Source organism: Pinus tabuliformis, chromosome 1_1, assembly GCF_031772625.1.
Source record: "Pinus tabuliformis cultivar Carrire ecotype Pingquan chromosome 1_1, CPIR1, whole genome shotgun sequence".
NCBI lineage: Eukaryota > Viridiplantae > Streptophyta > Pinopsida > Pinales > Pinaceae > Pinus > Pinus tabuliformis.
Window position 1 is genome coordinate 963,711,334 of NC_142297.1, and position 20,624 is coordinate 963,731,957.

Below are 20,624 nucleotides of genomic sequence, written 5' to 3' on the forward strand. Positions count from 1 at the left end.
TTAATTTAATTATAAAAATTAAAAATAATAAAAATAAAGTAAATATAAAAGAAAAATTTTCGATAAAAATACACTATTTTGTTATGAATGTTTTTAAATTAATCACATCAATAAACTAATATAAAAGCTTATCTCAAAGAACATATTTTCGATAGAAATACACCATTTTGTTATGAGAATGTTTTTGAGATTAATCACATCAAAACTAATATTTTTCTTCTCAAGACATAAGTGAATGTTTTCTTCTCAAGACATAAGTGAGGACAAACTACATTAATAATTTTACTGATGTGATTAATCATAAAGATATTTTTGTTGCAATATGAATCAAAATGCTCTCATTTCAATATGAATCACAAAAGTCTAAAATCTAACCAGTTATCTTGTTTGATTGATTTTTGGAAATTAAAATTTTAGATCAAAGTTACAAATGATGAAAATGTGGGAACTTCTCCCAAATTTACTTCGAAAGGCAACATTAAATTATTATCATTGTGAAATTATATAAAATATAAATCACCTCGGTCCGATAACATTGATGTGCTGCCCGAGTCAGCCTTGACGAAAGGATTTAATTGTCCAGCATATGGGATGCCTCTGACCATCATTCTCAGAGTAACGTCATATTAATTTGCTGCAATCTTTAGGTTTATTCATATTCAGTAAACTGCAGCTTGATCCCACCATGCTGATCATTGGTATCTAGTGATCGAAATCAACCGACCGTAAATCATTTTACAGTGTACTTTACAAAATTGTTTGTAAATATTGCATAAACGATGTCTTTGTATATATTCCTAAAAGGAATTAACATCCAACGGCAATTATTGCCACATGTCACCATAAAATTGATGGCCATTGCCTCCAATAATAACTTAATAAATAATGTGCTTCCAATAATAACAAAATAAAGTTATTTGAAATTCAAAACGAAAGTGCGAATTTCCATAGGCCCCAACTCGACCACCATGTTATGGTCGAGACGGCGACCTCGTATGCCTACACCATGCGTACCATTGTCACCTGCTACTTTCCATTTCAATCTTTTCATTTCTGACTTCTCTTGATTGGCGGATAAACTCATTTCTTTAGCCTTCAGTATCTGTGTCATTTTATTAAAAGTTTAATTTATCAGTAATGAATATTTAAATAAATGAGAAAGGGACAGAACAAATGCTATGGACTTACCATTCTAGTGCCAAAAACCTTTTTAAGCTCAACTTTGGCAACCGTTGAATACACCTGGTCTTCTCCGGCCTGAATAAAAAACAAAATAAAATGTGAAAAATATAAGCAAAGGAGTTTTTCCGAAAGAAAAACAAAACAATATAAGTAAAGGAGTTTTTCTAAAAGAATGTGAAAAATATAAGTAAAGAATTTTTTCTAAAAAATTTGATAGTAAAAATGTTTGAATCTTGTTTCTGATGATGGAAATAAATTTAATACAATAAAAAAATTATGACACCAAAAATTTTGGTGTTTAATAACTATAAGCCAGATATCCAAAAAAAATTACCAGATTTAATTAAAATTATACTTAAATTCACAAACAAATTTAAAACCTAATTAAACTATATAATATCTTTATAATATGTGCTTTTAAATCATATTATTTACCCTTTACAAAAATAATAACTATAAAATTGGTCAACTCAATCAACCTGAGAACAACGAACAGAGTAGAAATACTTAATTGGATTTTTGTGACTGATGAATACGAGTATAATAGGACAAAATATACATATATTAACAACGAACAGAGTAGAAATACTTACTTGGATTTTTGTGACTGATGAATACGAGTATAATATGACAAAATATATATACATATATTTATTTACTTTGAGGAGACGGGAATTTTATAATCTGAGATGAAATGACAAAATTTTTGGTTATTTTCTTTTTTTAATGTTTTTTTCGCCTATTGATGGATGGTTATCATTTCAAATTTATGGTTAAGATTTCAAATTTACTAATGAGATTTATCATTAAGATAAAAAAAATTGATCTATCGATAAAATTAAATAAAATATAAAATAGTAAAGGGATACATTAAATTTTAAAACTAGTTGTTAGGAAATAATATTATTTAATACTTATTACTAGTCTTTAGTTAGAAAAATTTAATTACTTAAGTCAAAGATTTAACAGAGCTCCTATTAAATATAACAAAAAAATTATTTTTCTTAAAAACACGAGCGATCTTATAACAGAAACATTATTTTTCTTAAAAACATGAGCGATCTTATATCAGTGGTACCAGGGATAAATAGAAAAAAAAACATATGAAAATTTTGAAAAATGTTCACCCAGTAACTTATTTTTTATTTTTCAAAACATTCCAATCGTATAAACTCAACTACTTAAATTTACAATTCAATTAATTTACAATTAAATTATTAAAAAAATAAATTAAAATAAATTTTAAACTACACTACCTTTATTCATTTATGGACCTAATTTATTAGAATAATGCTCACTAAACCTCACTTTTATTATTCAAACATATATGTAGCGAGATGGTGTACAACTCCCAAAACGTGTATTCTTGATAAAAATGGAATTACATTGTAGTCAGAAGATTCACCCACTCATAAAAATATGGTTCATTGTTTATAGGATAGATAAAAACTCACTTCCACACAGCCATATACTCTCTCAGCAAGCAAGCATGCTAGAGTATAAGCAAAGGAGTTGTTTATAATGCGATTTTTTGAAGATTCCGGTGACGGAATCCGGCGGAAGAATTTGAGATTAAATTATGATTTGTTGCAGTTAAAATGGTTTTTTAACTGCATATTCGGATTCAGCACCTTGAAAACCCCTGGGACGCTTTGATTGTGCAGAAACTAGCTATCAAACTTGCAATTCCAATAAATTGCTGCCAGATTTTCATCGAAAAAACCAGCCGGAAAAGCTTTCAAAAAATCGCATTATAGACAACTGCATAAGCAAATACTCACACATACACACCCCACCTGCCAGCTTGAAGCCATGCTTGTGCATTCGTAACTTTGAGGAGTAGCCCCCGTTACTAACAGCATTCCTAATGCATAAGTTTAAACTTTTTGGGAGGCAATATGCTAAAAACTGTGCTGCATATTAGTCATTATGTTTATTCAATAATCTAATTTCACAGTTCCTTTTCAATTTTGTTATGTATAATTGAGACTTACAGGATTGAGAGGAAACATGTTTACCTACTTGAATGCAGGACATTATTTTTCTCGTGAAATAAATTAAAAATATTTGCAAACAGACTGACTTGAGTGCAGGCCATAGTCCGAGCAGTCATACCTCATAAAGGTGAGCCAATCGAAAAAGCACACTTCCATCTTCGAGCTCCTGTTGTAAACCAAATGTTCTCATTAGTACGAAACGTGCCCCTAATTTAACAGCCATTATAAATTCACTCTGCCATGCCTGCTAAAGGCACAATTTTACAGATTGTACTGGCTACTTGAGGATCTCCATTGTTTCTTTTCTTGAGGATAAAGACACTTTAAAGCTAGTTGTCATATTATAGTTATTATTATTGAAAGCGATTGCCTTCAATAATCTAAACTGGAAGAATTGAACATATGGTCCCCCTTGCATGGGACAAATTGGTCCAGGCGGGGTGAACTACATAGGGCTCTGCTTGCAAATGGAAGATCCAATGCTTAAATGGAAGAGCCAATGCTTAAGCACATGCTCTCAAGGAGATAAAAGCCTGAAGGATAGCTTGAAAAGCCATCTCCATCGCCATTGAATCACAAACCCTTAGGCCATATTGTTTTCGTTAATGTAATTGAAGAAAATTGTGGATTTTACAAAAGCCAAACACTGTTTATGTTCAATGTAGTAAAGAGGGCATAATGGAAGTGGATCAATAACCTGAAGGGTGATTATTGCAACATTCTTTGGTAAAGAATAATTGGGATCCATTGCTGAGAAACTTGAAATATGAGAAGCTTTCCAATGGTCTCCATCCTGTCAAAAGAGTAACAGAATGCATTAGTGAAGCAACTCGATTAGTCGAAACTTGAATAAAACTACTCAGCAGAGAGATGTCCATCACCTGCTCCGAGAAGGCTAATAGGAGCGGAGAATAGACTTCTTGTCCAGTAGTACGACGCCACTGTGCACCGCTTCCCACAGGATGGATGCTGACATAATAGGTACCTTTCACCTAGCAAAGAAAAAAGCATTTGTTCACATTCCAATGTATCACATTCTTCTACAATGCATAAACAAACATGCAACTCTCTAAATACTATAAAACCATGTCCATTTTGTAAAAGCCTAGTTATTAACCATGTCATATCTAGCTGAAAACTAGAGAAGTGCACCTAGGATAGTGCAAAAACATCAACTTGCATGAAGTTTGCAATACTCTCAGTTCGCATCAATTGCCTGGATGCCTCTCAGCCTAATCTAAGATGGATCCGGAACTGGAGATTGAGGAAATGGCAGTTGAATGAGAAGTGAAGGGCAGTGTTTTTCGGGATAAGAAATGACCCCCTTGCACTATGCATATCATGCAGATAAGTGGGTCCAAATCCATTTAAGGTTCAAAAGTAATCTACAATATGTTATTATGCAATGCATAAAAGAATTCATCTGATAGCCAACACTCCATCGGGTAACAGCAACTGCTACAAAGCAATAGAGCGATGGGCACGGTGACTCAATAGAGACTTTTTATTTGGATAATGGAAAGAGGGACGAGATAGAATATAAGGTAACAGTGGTAGGAGATCCAAGGGAATTCAATCACAGATCCTAAGTCATGATCCTATGGGTATTTTTGTTATCAAGAACTGTAAAGATCATTCCATTTCGAGAGACTGCAAATAAACTATAAATCTAGATTTGAAGATCTTTGTAAAGGTAGAAAGAATCCAAGCTAGTTGATTAAATGCATAGAATGAGAGTTTGGGTTGACCGTTGGAGAGAGACGAGTTAATAAGGTTGGATATGTATATAAAAAGTTATAGGCATTAATAGCAGGTGCCAACGCATGATTGTTTTATTACTTATAGCTCTAAGTCACACTGACTTGAATCTGCATTAAAAATTATAATTTCTTATGAGTATCTCGCATGGCAGTGACATGGAAATAATGTAAACAGAAGTATGTAAGTATTACAGAATAAAGAATCATTTACCTTAAAGGAGTCGACGTGCAATAATATACACATATTCTATAATTTTCTGTCTAATATTGTCAAAATAATATTTACTAGCATTTAATGTCATAATTACCCTATGGACAACTAGGCAAGATAGTGATGGAGCCATCTAATTGTGTAGCAAACTTCTTTCTAGCTTCCGAAATCCAATGATAAGAGTAAGAGTTTCGATCAATTCATAACTTTGATCAATTTTGAAGATCCAGGTGAATCCAAATGGGAAAACCCCTTGGCATGTAGTTCCACCATGCACTGAACTTGGATTATACCCCTCGGCACGTAGTTCCACCATGCAGTGAACTTGGATCATGGTGAACATCTAATCATGCTTAGAATTTCTGTCAGATGTATATCAGAATTGTGATCAGAAAGAGGCTCCTTTTGTTACAAGAATTTACTCTGGTTACCTACTACTACTTAGCTTACATAGCAATTTGGCTTGCAATGTGATGAGCTTACATAGCAATTTGGCTTGCAATGTGATGTGGATGGTCTTGGTTTAGAGTCTAGACACATAGTATTCCACTTGATTCAAGGCATTGATAGCATAGACATATGCCTGCTTGATTCAAGACACTAATGGGATAGGTATATCTTGAGGCATTATGGGAATGATAAAGTACTGTCATGTCCTTTCTCAAACCAATTTGTAACAGGGTGCTGCTACACAATTTTGCACAATTTTGGCTAAGGAAGAGAACCCATCATTTTCGACTTAGGGACTTAGGAAGCAATTCGACTTAATTTGGTTGCTAGTGGAATGTGGGGGCCACCCACATGGGAATTCAAATTGGCCCATTCGAATAGCTTGGAGGGAAAGTCGAATAGGTGGATGGAGGGGCCCATATGAGGCAACGGAGGCCCAAGGAGTTATAAGGATGGAGCAGCTCTCATTTTGGGATTCATTCATACATCTTGCAAACAAAATCACTTGACTATTCACTCTACTATTTAGCTAAGTTAACCGACTGTTTAATCACGAATCTCTCAAGTAGGAGATTCAATCTCTACTTCGGGGGACCATCCGTGCCCACCCTAGAGAGGTAGTTCTACAAGAATTTCAGGAGTTCCGAGGCAATGACATAGCACCACCAACCAGCGCAGAGCAGGGAGTACGTATTTTTGGGCAGCGAGAGAATACGTAGAAGGAGATAGAGGTCAACAGAGATCAGATTCTTTGCTGGAGAGTTAGAGAGTTGAGATAGCAGCAATAGACCAGCATTCTTGCTGAGTTTTACGGCCAACATTCCAGCGGTTTGAATTGCTGGGCTAGGGGACAGTGTAGAGGCCACTCAATAGTTTTTCGTGGAGCTTAGGAGCAAGAGTCTTAGGCCAAGAGCTAACTCGGGGAAGTCAGGGATTGGATAGAAAGGGTCAACCCAGCACTTTGGGTGCATTTTCGGGAGGATTTACAGGCAGTTTCCAATAGGTCGAGTTTTGCAGTTGTAGCCAAGGTTGAGCTCGAGGGGGGTCGAATTTCAGAAGTCTAAACCAGCCAAAATATTTTCTAGGTTTTTTTGGGTTTTTGACAAGGATCCCAAATATAAAGTTTCATAATTTTATAAGCACCAGAGGTGGGGTTTTAAGCCGTATCTTTGCAACAGACAGTGTAGAATTGTTGGGGATTGAATAGTGCCTTTGGGGGTCGATTTTGGGAAGTCCAAATCGGGCCAAACCATTTTTGGGTTTTTGTGGGTTTTGGCCAAGGAGTTTGTGGCTAAAGTTTCATCATTTTTTGAGCATCGGAGGAGGAGTTTCTTGCAGTCCCTTTCCAGGCAACAATGAAGTTTTTTGGGCAGCGCAGAGCATTAGAGGAGCAGTCATTTCCAGCATTTGAGATCATTGTATTATCACCTGGGTTTTGTCACGCTTGCCATTGAGGCAAGCCCAGGTGCATTCCTCCATACTATTGTACTTGCTCCATTGATTAATAAAATGGCTCAACTGGTTCTTAATTCCAGAGTTTTTATGAGCATTTGCTGATTGTTTAAAATTTGTGTTGTAAATCGTTTTTGCTTTGCATATCACTATTTATTTAAGTTTGGAACATTACAATGGTATCAGAGCATGATATTGGCCCAACTATGGAAAATTAGCCAGAAGATCATGGAAGCTTTGGGTATGAGTGCACAGTGACAGGTGAAACCGAAGACAAACCCATGGTTCAAGGGAAATCCAGTATGCAGAAATTCTAGGGTAGAATCCATTGGGACGATGAGAGGTTGGCCGAATTGAAGAGGGTGAAAAACCAAACCCATCCTCAACCTTACAACAAAGACGTTAGAGGTGAGCAGGCCATGGGGGCATAGTATTCAAAACCAGCCCAGCTAACCGGTTATCGATCTAACCGGCCGGTTAGCAGGCCCACCAGTTGGAACCGGTCAAAAAACCCGGTCAGACACCCTGTTTGGCCAAAAATTGGAGCTAACCGGTCCTAACGGGCCGTTTTGTGGCCAAATCGGTCGGTTTTGTCCTAAACCGACCGGTTTATTGCCAGGGCAAGTATAACCCCCACAAAATGCATTTTTGTGAGTTTTGAAGCTGTTTTGAGAGAAATTTGGGGTTGTTTTCCTCCAAAAATAGTCCCTCCAAGAAAAAAATGCCTACCCTCTCATTTTCCTAACACATTTCAACCCTAACAATGTTGGCAATTAATGGTGATGTTAAATTCTTAAAGTAAAAGTGACATTTCCTTTAATTTTCATTGTCATCCTTTTACTTAAATTTTTAACATTACCATGAAATGACTCAGGATGTTTGAGAGTGGTTTTGACCTCATTGGATTTCATATGGAGAAACTAGAATTTTAGATTTCACTCAAAATTCAGCAGACTTAATGGTTTTCAGGATTTCATGGTTTGGGGGTAAACAATAAATGCAATTGAAGCTCCAAATGATGAGAAAAACTCCTGATATAGATCCCATTGTGTTGGACGATATTGATCCAACATAAGAATGGGTGGAGGACACTGAAGACCCTATGTTTGAGGCTGATTTTGATATCGACATGGCTTTAGCAGGGGATGAAGCAGATTATGTGGCAGCATCAGAACCAGGATCAGTAGTGGCATCAAGGAAAGGCAAAGAACCAACGGAAGGCACTAGTCATGCAGGTCGACAAACTCGTGCTTCAATTAAGTCCACTTCTATTGCTATTGGTGGCATTGATATTGAGGTTGCAGATCAGGATGAGGCATCCTCAGACTCTAAACCAGATGATGTCTATGTAGCTCCTGATGATGATCTTATGACTAGTAGTGGTGATGAATTTGATGATTGATCATGTGTACACTGTAGACTTGTAGTAGGCCAATGGCCTCATAGCTTGCAACATTATTTTTGGACTTTATAGGCCATTTAGAGCCTCATTGCTTATGTATTTTGCTATTTTGTCGATGATATGTATTGCACTCGGTGCCATTTTGATATATTCACCTTTACATGGTATATAAATGAGCAAACTTTGCATATTTTGTCTCTATTGGCTTGGGATCATGGTTTTAAATCTTAAAAATAGTTTCATTTCATTAAAAATTAATTATTTAATGTATTTTTCTAAAACGGGTTCGTTTAGACCAAACCAGTCCTAGTTAGACCGGTTCCGGTCGGTAAACCGGTTTCGGTCGGTAAACTGGTTCATTAGGTGGACCGGTCCGGTCACCAATTCCATTTTTAAAAACTATGCTTGGGGGTGTAGCCATCTGCATCATGTGGGGAAAGTCGACCAGATCAGGGCACTAGATCTGCTGAAAAGGAGAAGACAGGACAAAGACGGATAGAGGGTGAGACTAGGGGGCGCTTTTGTTGGTGGAGACCTGGCTTTAGATATCAGGAGCCTGAGGAGGAGGTTGAGCATGATGCTGAGAGCCCAACGGATGGTGAGGAGCACATCAATATACCCGGTGTGGCACAGGAGTCACCTTCATTAGAGACCTCTTTGATAGCCCCAGTTGACACCCCGGTGGAGAGGATAGAGCCTACTCACATAGAGCCATTTGTTGAGGGGGTGCATCCCTAGACAAGATGCCAACACTTGCTGAGGTATTTGGACTTGTGACCGAGTTTACAAGCGATAGATGCCCACAATAGTTCCATTAGTTTCATGCCGACCATCTAGCATTAAAAAGGAAGGTCGCGTTAGTGCGAGAGGCAATTTTGTAGTAGAACGAGGAGCTAAAGGGCATGAGAGTGGTTTGTGCCAAGTCCACGACCAAATTGACTCATGTTGGGGAGCAGTTGGATTTCCTATTGGTGCAGCTAGAGTGCACATTGGAGTGTGAGAGTAGGCCTCTTCGGGCATACATAGACGGGGCTAAAAGCACTGTTAGGTTACCTTGGCCCATTGGAAAGAGGGAGACAAAACTACCTAGTCAGATTGTATGTATTGACCAGGATAGTGAAATGAGACGATCCGAGTTAAACAAGGTGCAACACCCACATGCTGAGGTTGTTCTATGTGTGGGAGTTCATGCATTCGATCCCTATCGTGGGGTTGGGTGGCGAGAGGTTCTGAGTTGGTACCCAGTGGAGTGGATTATGGAGATGGTAGTGGACCCAGGTGGAGCTTAGTAGGAGTTTCCAAGCACTGGGGATGCTGGAAGCCCCAATTGGCATTGGGATCCGGGAGGGAATACCTATCATTTCCCATGTATGTCGGTTGACTACAACCGGGATGGTGTAGTTGACCTAGCAGTTGAGCATGCACATGTTGTTTTTTGGTAGCATCAGATGTGCTCTAGCCTTGAAATTTGGAGGAGAGGCTAAGGCACATGAGATCTCCAAGACCTAGAAATTGTTCTGAGAAATTCCACCCAGATGAGGAGTTATTAAAATAATTAATATTTTTAATGGGTTCTGTTGACCACTACGTGTCAACGACCCATAGCAGTACACCCCCGTACTTCGCAAAAGGGATAGCGCTTGATCGATGTGTCCATGTCGTTCAGCTATCATCATCAGCCTAATTATCATGTTATAATGTAAACCCATTCTGCAAGTGTATAATGTAAATAATCTCAGCAGATCCTTGTCGTGTATGTAATTGCCAAACTGGCTGGTTTCCAACTAGTTCTCCTTCATTCCATTTTCGTTGGGTCTACCCCCCTTAACCTGTTGTAGGGAGACAACTTAAAAGGAGAGATTGGGGATCAAGGTGACAACCCCCGATCTGAGCCGTTGTCGCGGTGCCTAGACATTCTGTGCGACAAATTTTTTTGGTGCCGTTGTCAGGGACATTTTATTCTTGGCGTTTCAACGACATTTCCTCATCATTCTTCTCACTTCTCATCTTTTCATTTGATCTGGCAACGACAACATTTTTTGGCATCATTGGACCCTTTCATCGCTTCATCTTTCATTATCTCATTAATCGTTTCATCTGCACTTTTAGCACCTGGACACATTGGTTCGTTTCTTGTTTGGGTGGTGACTCCACTTATTCATCCATTATTTCTCAGATAAGAAACCTCCCTTATATCCAGTTGTTTTCCTTTTGGATCTTAGAGCTAGATTCACGTTCAAGTGGCAACTCCACTTCTTTCATTTCTTACAATAATTTCTACTAGAAGCTCACTTCTTGTGGATCTCTTGATTTTCTTGAGCAGGGGTCTCTCTCTAGCATCCATTTGGTCCCTCCTTATCCCTTCAAGCAAGTCATCATGTATGATTCGTTTACCCCATGTCATTCTACTGATCTTCTCCATGATATGCCGGAAGAGGTCATTCATAAATTGCCTTTGTTCTCGGGTGGTGATTCAATCGCTGTTAGAAAGCATCTATGCAGGTTTACTCATACAATAATCAAATATTGTAGTTCTCCCCAATATAAACATGAAGATGTCAAAATGTGTCTATTTGCCTTTTCTTTAGAGGGTGATGCTTTGAATTGGTTTCATAATTGTCCTGAAGATTCTTTCGCTTCTTGATAAGACATCATCAATGCTTTTACATTAGATATGGTGATCAAGGTAGCTCGCCTTGTGCCCCTAATACTATCCAACAGAATGCGAGTGATCTTGTAAAGGATCTGTTAGTGTCAGTCTTCCCAGCCTTCCTCCAGTGATCAAATATGCTCTTACAAAGTGGTCTCAGAGTTTCCAAGTCAAATTTTGTCATTTCAAAGAGTTTTCAAACAAAATTTGGTCACTAGGCATTAGGTCTAGGGTTTGCCTTAACTCCTTCTAAAGTTGTCAAAATGTTGGTCCATGTCACCATTCAGCTGAGTCTATCATCATTCATAGGGTTTTCATTGTCATGTCAGTGTCTAATGAGTCATTTTACATCTTGTTCATGCTTCAGTTGTGCCTTGGCAAGGTCATTTCCCTCTCCTAGGGTTTTGAAAGCCAATTTCTCTTGGATGGTCAAATCACCAACAAAACTTGTTTCCTGATGTTCATACACCTTCCCCTATCCTTAAAGTACCTTATCAAACACTTCCCATCCCTTAGATCCGCCAAATTCCTCATTTTTGCACAAACCCTGGTTTCTAGCTACAATCTGGCAATTTTCTAGGTTTGGCCTGTGTTTTGCCCTTTTGGACCCCTTCCCCTCACTCAATCTCTGAGATTCCATTTTCCCCTGCTTCCTAACATCCCTCCCCACTCCCAAAAATTTCCCCAAGAATTTAGAAGCCCCCTATCCCCTTCATTTCGCTCCATTTCGACAAAATTCCTTGTTTCACACATCGGGACAAGTCGCACTCAAATGATGTTCCAGAGCAATAAAAGATGAATTTTGGAAAACTGAGAGAGGTTTTTGTCCAAAACATGCCAAAGAAGAAAAACCTCCTTCACTTTTTGCACAGGTGTCATGGTTTTAGAGAAATGTCAAAATTACAATCGCCGGATCCAAGGCAGTTGGCCAAGGCACAAAAACGGAGAAAGAAGCCAAATCCCCTCCGTATCTTGGCTGAGGCTTCACTCAAGGATCATGGCACTCAATAGCCTAGCCACAGCTCAAATCCCAAATTTTTTTGAGAATTTTGGGTAATTTTGGCATTTTTTGGAAATTTACAGGTTTTGGCTCCTCAACGGGTCTCACCCCCGGTGAGACCCTTTGTCATGACATCTCCTTTTTGCAAATACTCAGCATTTCTAGATTTTTTATGCAAAGTTACATATGCCTATGGATGAACTTGAGTTTTTATGGGGTTTTGGGCCTCTAGAAGGTCAAAATACATGCAAAATTTGACTTTCTGCCCCTTTTTTGAGTTGCAGAAACCAGTCTTGGGAGAATTAAGTTTTGACAGGGCAAATGACCTCCAAATTCAAAAATTCCAGTTGGGTTGGAAAGTAGACTCACAGACCTTTCCAACGAGCTATCCTTCACCCAATTCTGACACATGCAAGTGCCTCAAACAGAGCTCCCAATGTGCACGACCCGTTGAGCAGGGGGCGCGACCCGTTGAGCAGATTTTGCCAGAATTGACTTGTTCAGCCCAGAAAACGCAGATTTGACTCTTTTTTACTTTTTGAGGTTAATGATGGTCCTCTTGGATGTAATTGTGACACTTTTTAGATACTTTTACTCTTGTTTAACACTTCTAGAAGATTCATTTATGTAAAGGGTAAAAATTGAATGTATGAACTGGTTTCCAAGTTTATAGAGGCAAGTTGTTTTGACTGCCTATTTTGTAGTGCTTAGTTTAGAAGTGGTTCAAACAGCTCCTAGGATAGTGAGCTCGACCCATGGAGGCAGGGAAAGAGGTTAGATCATCTATATTATGTACTTTCTTGCTCATTTTCATGGTTGGACTCTTGAGGGAGAAGCTATCATTGTATATTTCACTGTATCTCTGCAATTTTTGGCTAAGGAAGACCAGGGTTTTGCAGTCATCTTTGGGATTCTTGTGGACTCATGTGTTGATGGTGTGTTTCTCAATGTTCTTGTAAGCTTTGTTATGTGATTCATTTCCTTTCTTTACTGTTGCACATTAAACAAATGAAGTGTTAAAGTAAGAATTCATGCTTGCCATGCTCTGCTTTTAAATTTGTTTAATTTCAATGTTTTCTACTGTCTAAAGGGAATTCAAAGTCATTGTTTGCTCTCTTTAGCTCCTCATCTTTCATTCCTGATCATCCATCTCACTTTAAGGCATCAATACTGTTTCCTACCTTGCCCCAAGGAACCCCCTGCAGAAACTGTGTCCAATCCCCGCACCCAAAATTGCAATTCCTCAAATTGCCACCAAAAACCCTAAAAACCCCAAATCAATCTTTCTAATCAGTTTACTAGCCTAATATCAGTGTTACCTTGTTGGTCATCTCATCCCATTGAAGATCCGCCGAGATTGACCGGAGAGAGCCTTCTCCTGCCCCGTAGGGCTAGCTACGAGGCTGAATGGTTTGATGTAGCCTTGGGGTTTACCTTTCTCAGCCTGAGGTGAAATTTCAAGCGCTAACATACTGGCGACCATACTGGGGAGAACAAACTAATCGTTTGCTCATTGATGTGTTTGTTTCATAAGTCTTAGACGGAGCCTGAAGTCATGCCAGGTAGCCTTCGAAAACGCTCTTGTTTTACATCAGCGTTAGTAGATAAACGTTGCTTCAGTCAATCTCCGTGAGCTTGTGAAAACAACACTTCGATTCCATTTTACCCCAGTACATGTATCAAGTTCAAATCTGATTGTTGATAGTGGACAACGATCAGACGCTGACAAGGCTGAAATCATTCACTGGCGACTCCTTCACTGAAAACTCCAGAGATCAATGCTTCATGGTGACTTCACTGCAGAGAGATCAGTAGCTGTGAGATTTTCAAGATGGATCGGATTGCAAGAAGATATGCTCCCCTGAGCCGAGATCACATCCCTGGTTTTCCGAATAAAATTCCGAAGGTAGATTGGTCAAGGAATCTGCCTACATTTAATGATGATGGTAAGAAGGATGCTGCTTTACATCTAGTTAGATTTCATATGCATATTCGCAAGTTGAAGGTGGATTTTCCTGAAGATTGCTTGATGAAGATATTCTTGGCCACTCTAGAAGGTAAAGCCCAATCGTGGTATGAAAGTTTGTCGCCTGCTTGTATTTAATGTTTAAAGGATTTTCATGCTATGTTCATTGAAAGATATCAAGCATCTTATCCATCATTAAATTTAGTTCAAGACTGTTGCAAGCATGCCTATAGTTTTATTGAAAGCCTTGAGAAGTTTTATGAAGATGATAATTTCATGGATGAAGAGATCATGGAAGCCCTGTATGAAAAGCCGTTTCAGCAACACATAGAAATCTTAGAGGATACTTGTCAAGATCAGCAGGTTGAAGATGGCCATATGGCTGTAATTGATGAAAGAGAAGAGCTTGTTTCAGATCTGCCCACAGAAGAAGACAGCGTGCAGGGTAGCCAAGATTCAATTTTAGAATGTAATGCAGTCAACTCAGCTATTTCAGATCAAAATTCAGATCATGGTGACCAAGAATACCTTGTGTTGAATCCTATAAAGAAGAACTCGACTGTTGAGATTAGCTGGCATGAAGAAAACGAAGTTACAAATCTAAGTGCTCCCACCTCACCGGAACTAGATCTTCATGAGGAGGTCATTCATTCAGCTCATGAACAACAAGGTGAGATCTTTGCTCAAGCAAGTGAAAAAGTTTTTCTGCATGAATTTGTGGTAGACGATATAAATGATCATCTTGTGCTTCAAGGACCATCTAAAGTTTCTTCTCTTATGATTGATGAATGTAATGAGAATCTGGCTATCATATCATATGAGGATGACTTACCATGTATTCAAACTACAAAAGATCAGATCATTCAGGATTCCATTTCAGATTCTTCCTCATATGTCTCATGTTTTGAAATGTTATTTCAAGAGGAGATCTGCTCATCTACTTGTTCAGAATTTTTTGAGGACCAGGAACATACTCTTTCCGAAGCACATGATGAAGGCATATCAGAATTTGAAGCAAAGGATACCTTGTTCTTTCAGCAGGTGGTGGCAATGTCAAGTCTTCATATTTTCCAGGATCCAATGGCCGATTTGTTGCAGCCAGCAGTGATAGTGTTTATTGCAGTATTCAGTGATGAAGGAGAATATGGTCAACTATGTTTTTGGATGCCCAGTGATAGATTTGTATTGTTGACCAGAAGATCTAATCAGGAGAATCAATCAAGAAGGCATCTGCTTGATTGGTTGCATTGGCATTTTGATATAGTTTGATGTATATAGTCTTGTAAGAAACACCGGTGGTTGTCATCATGATTTCACATCTTGATGGACTGCTGCCCTTCTCTTTTTTTAGTTAAGTCAGTCATGAGTCATTTGTGTTTGGTCTATTGAGTGAGTTTTTTCAAGTTATTTCAGTTTGCCATCGAGTCGGTTTGAGTCAAGCTTCAGTTAAGTTTCAGTCAGTTTTCAGTCAAGTTTTCATTCAATAAATGTGTCAAATGTGTCAAAGGTGTAAATAATGACTCCATCGCCCAATGGTTGCAAGCACTGGTCTGCTCTCTCAGATGTCTAAGGTTCTTGGCACCTCCAAGGAGCTACCATCCCCATTGGAGCCAATGTTAGTGTCAGTCTTCCCAGCCTTCCTCCAGTGATCAAATATGCTCTTACAAAGTGGTCTCAGAGTTTCCAAGTCAAATTTTGTCATTTCAAAGAGTTTTCAAGCAAAATTTGGTCACTAGGCATTAGGTCTAGGGTTTGCCTTAACTCCTTCTAAAGTTGTCAAAATGTTGGTCCATGTCACCATTCAGCTGAGTCTATCATCATTCATAGGGTTTTCATTGTCATGTCAGTGTCTAATGAGTCATTTTACATCTTGTTCATGCTTCAGTTGTGCCTTGGCAAGGTCATTTCCCTCTCCTAGGGTTTTGAAAGCCAATTTCTCTTGGATGGTCAAATCACCGACAAAACTTGTTTCCTGATGTTCATACACCTTCCCCCATCCTTAAAGTACCTTATCAAACACTTCCCATCCCTTAGATCCGCCAAATTCCTCATTTTTGCACAAACCCTAGTTTCTAGCTACAATCTGGCAATTTTCTAGGTTTGCCCTGTGTTTTGCCCTTTTGGACCCCTTCCCCTCACTCAATCTCTGAGATTCCATTTTCCTCTGCTTCCTAACATCCCTCCCCACTCCCAAAAATTTCCCCAAGAATTTAGAAGCCCCCTATCCCCTTCATTTCGGTCCATTTCGACAAAATTCCTTGTTTCACACATCAGGACAAGTCGCACTCAAATGATGTTCCAGAGCAATAAAAGATGAATTTTGGAAACCTGAGAGAGGTTTTTGTCCACAACATGCCAAAGAAGAAAAACCTCCTTCACTTTTTGCACAGGTGTCATGATTTTAGAGAAATATCAAAATTACAATCGTCGAATCCAAGGCGGTTGGTCAAGGCACAAAAATGGAGAAAGAAGCCAAATCCCCTCTGTATCTTGGCTGAGGCTTCACTCAAGGATCATGGCACTCAATAGCCTAGCCACAACTCAAATCCCAAAAAATTTTGAGAATTTTGGGTAATTTTGGCATTTTTTGGAAATTTACAGGTTTTGGCTCCTCAACGGGTCTCACCCCCGGTGAGACCCTTTGTCATGACAGCTCCTTTTTGCAAAAACTCAGCATTTCTAGATTTTTTATGCAAAGTTACATATGCCTATGGATGGACTTGAATTTTTATGGGGTTTTGGGCCTCCAGAAGGTCAAAATACATGCAAAATTTGACTTTCTGCCCCTTTTTTGAGTTGCAGAAACCAGTCTTGGGAGAATTAAGTTTTGACAAGGCAAATGACCTCCAAATTCAAAAATTTCAGTTTGGTTGGAAAGTAGACTCACATACCTTTCCAACGAGCTATCCTGCACCCAATTCTGACACCTGCAAGTGCCTCAAACAGAGCTCCCAATGTGCGCAACCCGTTGAGGAGGGGGGCGCGACCCGTTGAACAGATTTTGCCAGAATTGACTTGTTCAGCCCAGAAAACGCAGATTTGACTTTTTGAGGTTAATGATGGTCCTCTTGGATGTAATTGTGACACTTTTTAGATACTTTTACTCTTTTTTAACACTTCTAGAAGATTCATTTATGTAAAGGGTAAAAATTGAATGTATGAACTGGTTTCCAAGTTTATAGAGGCAAGTTGTTTTGACTGCCTATTTTGTAGTGCTTAGTTTAGAAGTGGTTCAAACAGCTCCTAGGATAGTGAGCTCGACCCATGGAGGCAGGGAAAGAGGTTAGATCATCTATATTATGTATTTTCTTGCTCATTTTCATGGTTGGACTCTTGAGGGAGAAGCTATCATTGTATATTTTCACTGTATCTCTGCAATTTTTGGCTAAGGAAGACCAGGGTTTTGCAGTCATCTTTGGGATTCTTGTGGACTCATGTGTTGATGGTGTGTTTCTCAATGTTCTTGTAAGCTTTGTTATGTGATTCATTTCCTTTCTTTACTGCTGCACATTAAACAAATGAAGTGTTAAAGTAAGAATTCATGCTTGCCATGCTCTGCTTTTAAATTTGTTTAATTTCAATGTTTTCTACTGTCTAAAGGGAATTCAAAGTCATTGTTTGCTCTCTTTAGCTCCTCATCTTTCATTCCTGATCATCCATCTCACTTTAAGGCATCAATACTGTTTCCTACCTTGCCCCAAGGAACCCCCTGCAGAAACTGTGTCCAATCCCCGCACCCAAAATTGCAATTCCTCAAATTGCCACCAAAAACCTTAAAAACCCCAAATCAATCTTTCTAATCAGTTTACTAGCCTAATATCAGTGTTACCTTGTTGGTCATCTCATCCCATTGAAGATCCGCCGAGATTGACCGGAGAGAGCCTTCTCCTGCCCCGTAGGGCTAGCTACGAGGCTGAATGGTTTGATGTAGCCTTGGGGTTTACCTTTCTCAGCCTGAGGTGAAATTTCAAGCGCTAACAGGATCCAACTATCAATGAAAGATTTCAAGACAATTCTCCATATCAGAATGTGCCATCCACTTGTACCATTGCAGGACGAATCCATGATAGTGGAAAAGAAGGAACAAGTTATCAAATCAGTGTCGACAATGAAAGGGAGAATGATAAACATCTTATAGAAGAACTAAAGCAGTTGGTTAAAGACATGCAGTTCAGTCAAACATAGCTGGTAAAAAATATGGAGCTTAATCAAGAAAAATTTATAATTGATTACGTCAAGGATATGAGAACTTTGTACACTCAACTGGAAAAACGTGATGAGGAGACGAAAATCATGAAAATTAAACACTCTGATCACATAGCCACTGTAGTAGAAAAGTATGCTCAGAATATGGAGGATATGAGGACCGACATGCATAGTCAACATGCTAAGGAAATGGAAACCATGAAAGCTAATCATGACAGGGAAATTAATTCTATGCAAAGCAAGTTATTAGCCCTAGAGGAAAATATGATGATCATGGAATTTAATCATTCAAATCATGTGACTGCCATGGAAACAAGTTATCGAGAGGAAATAAGTTCGATTTAGAACAGATTGTCAACTATGGACGAAGAAATGACCATATTGAGATTCGGTTATAATAATCAGTCAGCTATCATACAAGCAAATCATGAGAAAGAGATAAACTCTATGCAACATTGCTTGATGACCATAAAAGCAGATAACGACAGAGCAATAAAAAATATGGAAGCTGGTCAGATATGTATTCATAATAAGTTGTTGACCATGGACGAAAACCATCCCAAGGAAGTCAATGCTATGAAGGTTAAACACTCTAACTAGATGGATGCCATGACCATATAGGTACAGAAACTTCAGCATCAGTCAGAGGATGAAAGAAACAAGGAAACGTCAATAGATCATAAGCCTCCTTGTCTACTGCAGCAAACTCCATCTTATTATGAAGAGGTCATTTGTTCCATTGAAAAGTGGCTAATTGAAGATGACCTAGATAAAATGGAAATTAATAAGAATCAGATTGATGCTTACATGCTTGTTCCACCAGTCATAAAAGATCAAGCTATAACTCATGAGACTTGTGAGGCTGATCCATCATTCTTGACAGAGCAGATGCAGAATGAAGAAAGACATGTCATGCATATCTTACATACTTCGTTTGAGAGTTTTGAAGTAGAATGTTCCACATCATCAATGATACAACCTGCCACAAAGAAAAAACGCAAGAGAAAGAGAATGAGAAAGTGATTTGATGCATCAGATGGTCGCGAGCAGCTTGATTTTCAGATAGGAAAAAGTCCTACCGTATGCAGGATTAGACATGGCACATCTAAGAAACAGCCAACAGATTTGCCTGAAAGCAGGCAAATGCTCAATATGCACTATATTGAACAGATCTGATGCCATGGGGTATCTTTTTATTGTATTTCTAACCTTATATCTTGTTATTTCAGTGTTTCATTTTGTAGTTAGATTTGTGTTTTTCATGTTATTAGGATAGTTAATAAATGAAGAGCTTATATCTTTTATGTGCTTAACGTTATATGAAGATTTTTGGATGGACACTACTTATGTTATGTTTTGTGTTGCATGGATGCAGATTCTGGAATCTCACCTTCCTTCAATGCAGTAACATGTCCCCAAGTAGAGCCAGATGTTGACCACTACGTGTCAACGACCCATAGCAGTACAACCAATTTTTTCGCAAAAGGGATAGTGCCTGATCGACGTGTCCGTGTCATTCAGCTATCATCATCAGCCTGATTATCATGTTATAATGTAAACCCATTTTGCATGTGTATAATGTAAATAATCTCAGCAGATCCATGTCGTGTATGTAATTTCCTAGGTAAACCTATTCTGGTGATGATCTCTCTCACCAATCCATTCTCAAATGGTCGTCAGAGTTTTCCTTCACCCTTACTCCAAAGCCAAAATGGATTTTGTCACTGGGATCTTAGGCGAGTCCTAGTGTTATAGATAGAGTCTATGTAAAAGTGATTTGAGAATAATTCTAACTATTTGGTTAGGTTATTTTATTAAAAATTGCTTGGTCTGCTGGATTATGTTTGTGTCGCAAAAATGGGTAGTCTGTGAGGGTCTTTTTCAAATGGGTTTTCTCCCATATGATGTAAAAATATGAAAATTGTGATGTAAAGTGTCTTGAGAGTTGGAAAAAATAACTTATCCCTTCATAGGTTAGTTAATTAAATTTTCTGGCCAAAAAATTAATTAAAATCCTAAGCAAAAATTTAATTAATTCTAGGTCCTAGGTAAGTTTAAATTCTCCGAAGGCAAAATTTGTCGGTCCTTCAAATGCAAATTTTAAAAGGTCTCGGGACTAAGGTAAATTAATTATTTTGCTAAATTTTAAACCTTTGGTCCCTGGGGTTAAGTCAAAGTCAAAATTTTGAGGAAATTAATTCAAAAATTTAACTTTTGAATTAATTAAAATGCATTTAATTGAAAAAATCGAATTTCTTCAAGAATTTAAAATTTCGACGGATGAGATTAAAAGAAATTTTGATCTTCATCAACGGTCGAGATTGCTTTAACAAAGATCAGTCAAACTA

The 20,624-nt window shown here is 38.3% G+C and overlaps 1 protein-coding gene across 1 annotated transcript in view; it reads right to left on the reverse strand.

The window, feature by feature from the left end:
• Window positions 1–478: 478 nt before the first annotated feature.
• LOC149217702 (alpha-mannosidase-like) overlaps window positions 479–20,624 on the reverse strand; it is a 551,513-nt gene continuing 531,367 nt past the window's right edge. The window contains exons 25-29 of the mRNA XM_089393048.1: window positions 4,061–4,171; window positions 3,877–3,972; window positions 3,298–3,345; window positions 1,189–1,257; window positions 479–1,102 (exon numbers count right to left, since the gene is read on the reverse strand). Of these exons, the coding sequence (XP_089249174.1) occupies window positions 914–1,102; window positions 1,189–1,257; window positions 3,298–3,345; window positions 3,877–3,972; window positions 4,061–4,171 (513 nt within the window). The 3' untranslated portion in view covers window positions 479–913. The remainder of the gene's footprint in view (window positions 1,103–1,188; window positions 1,258–3,297; window positions 3,346–3,876; window positions 3,973–4,060; window positions 4,172–20,624) is intronic.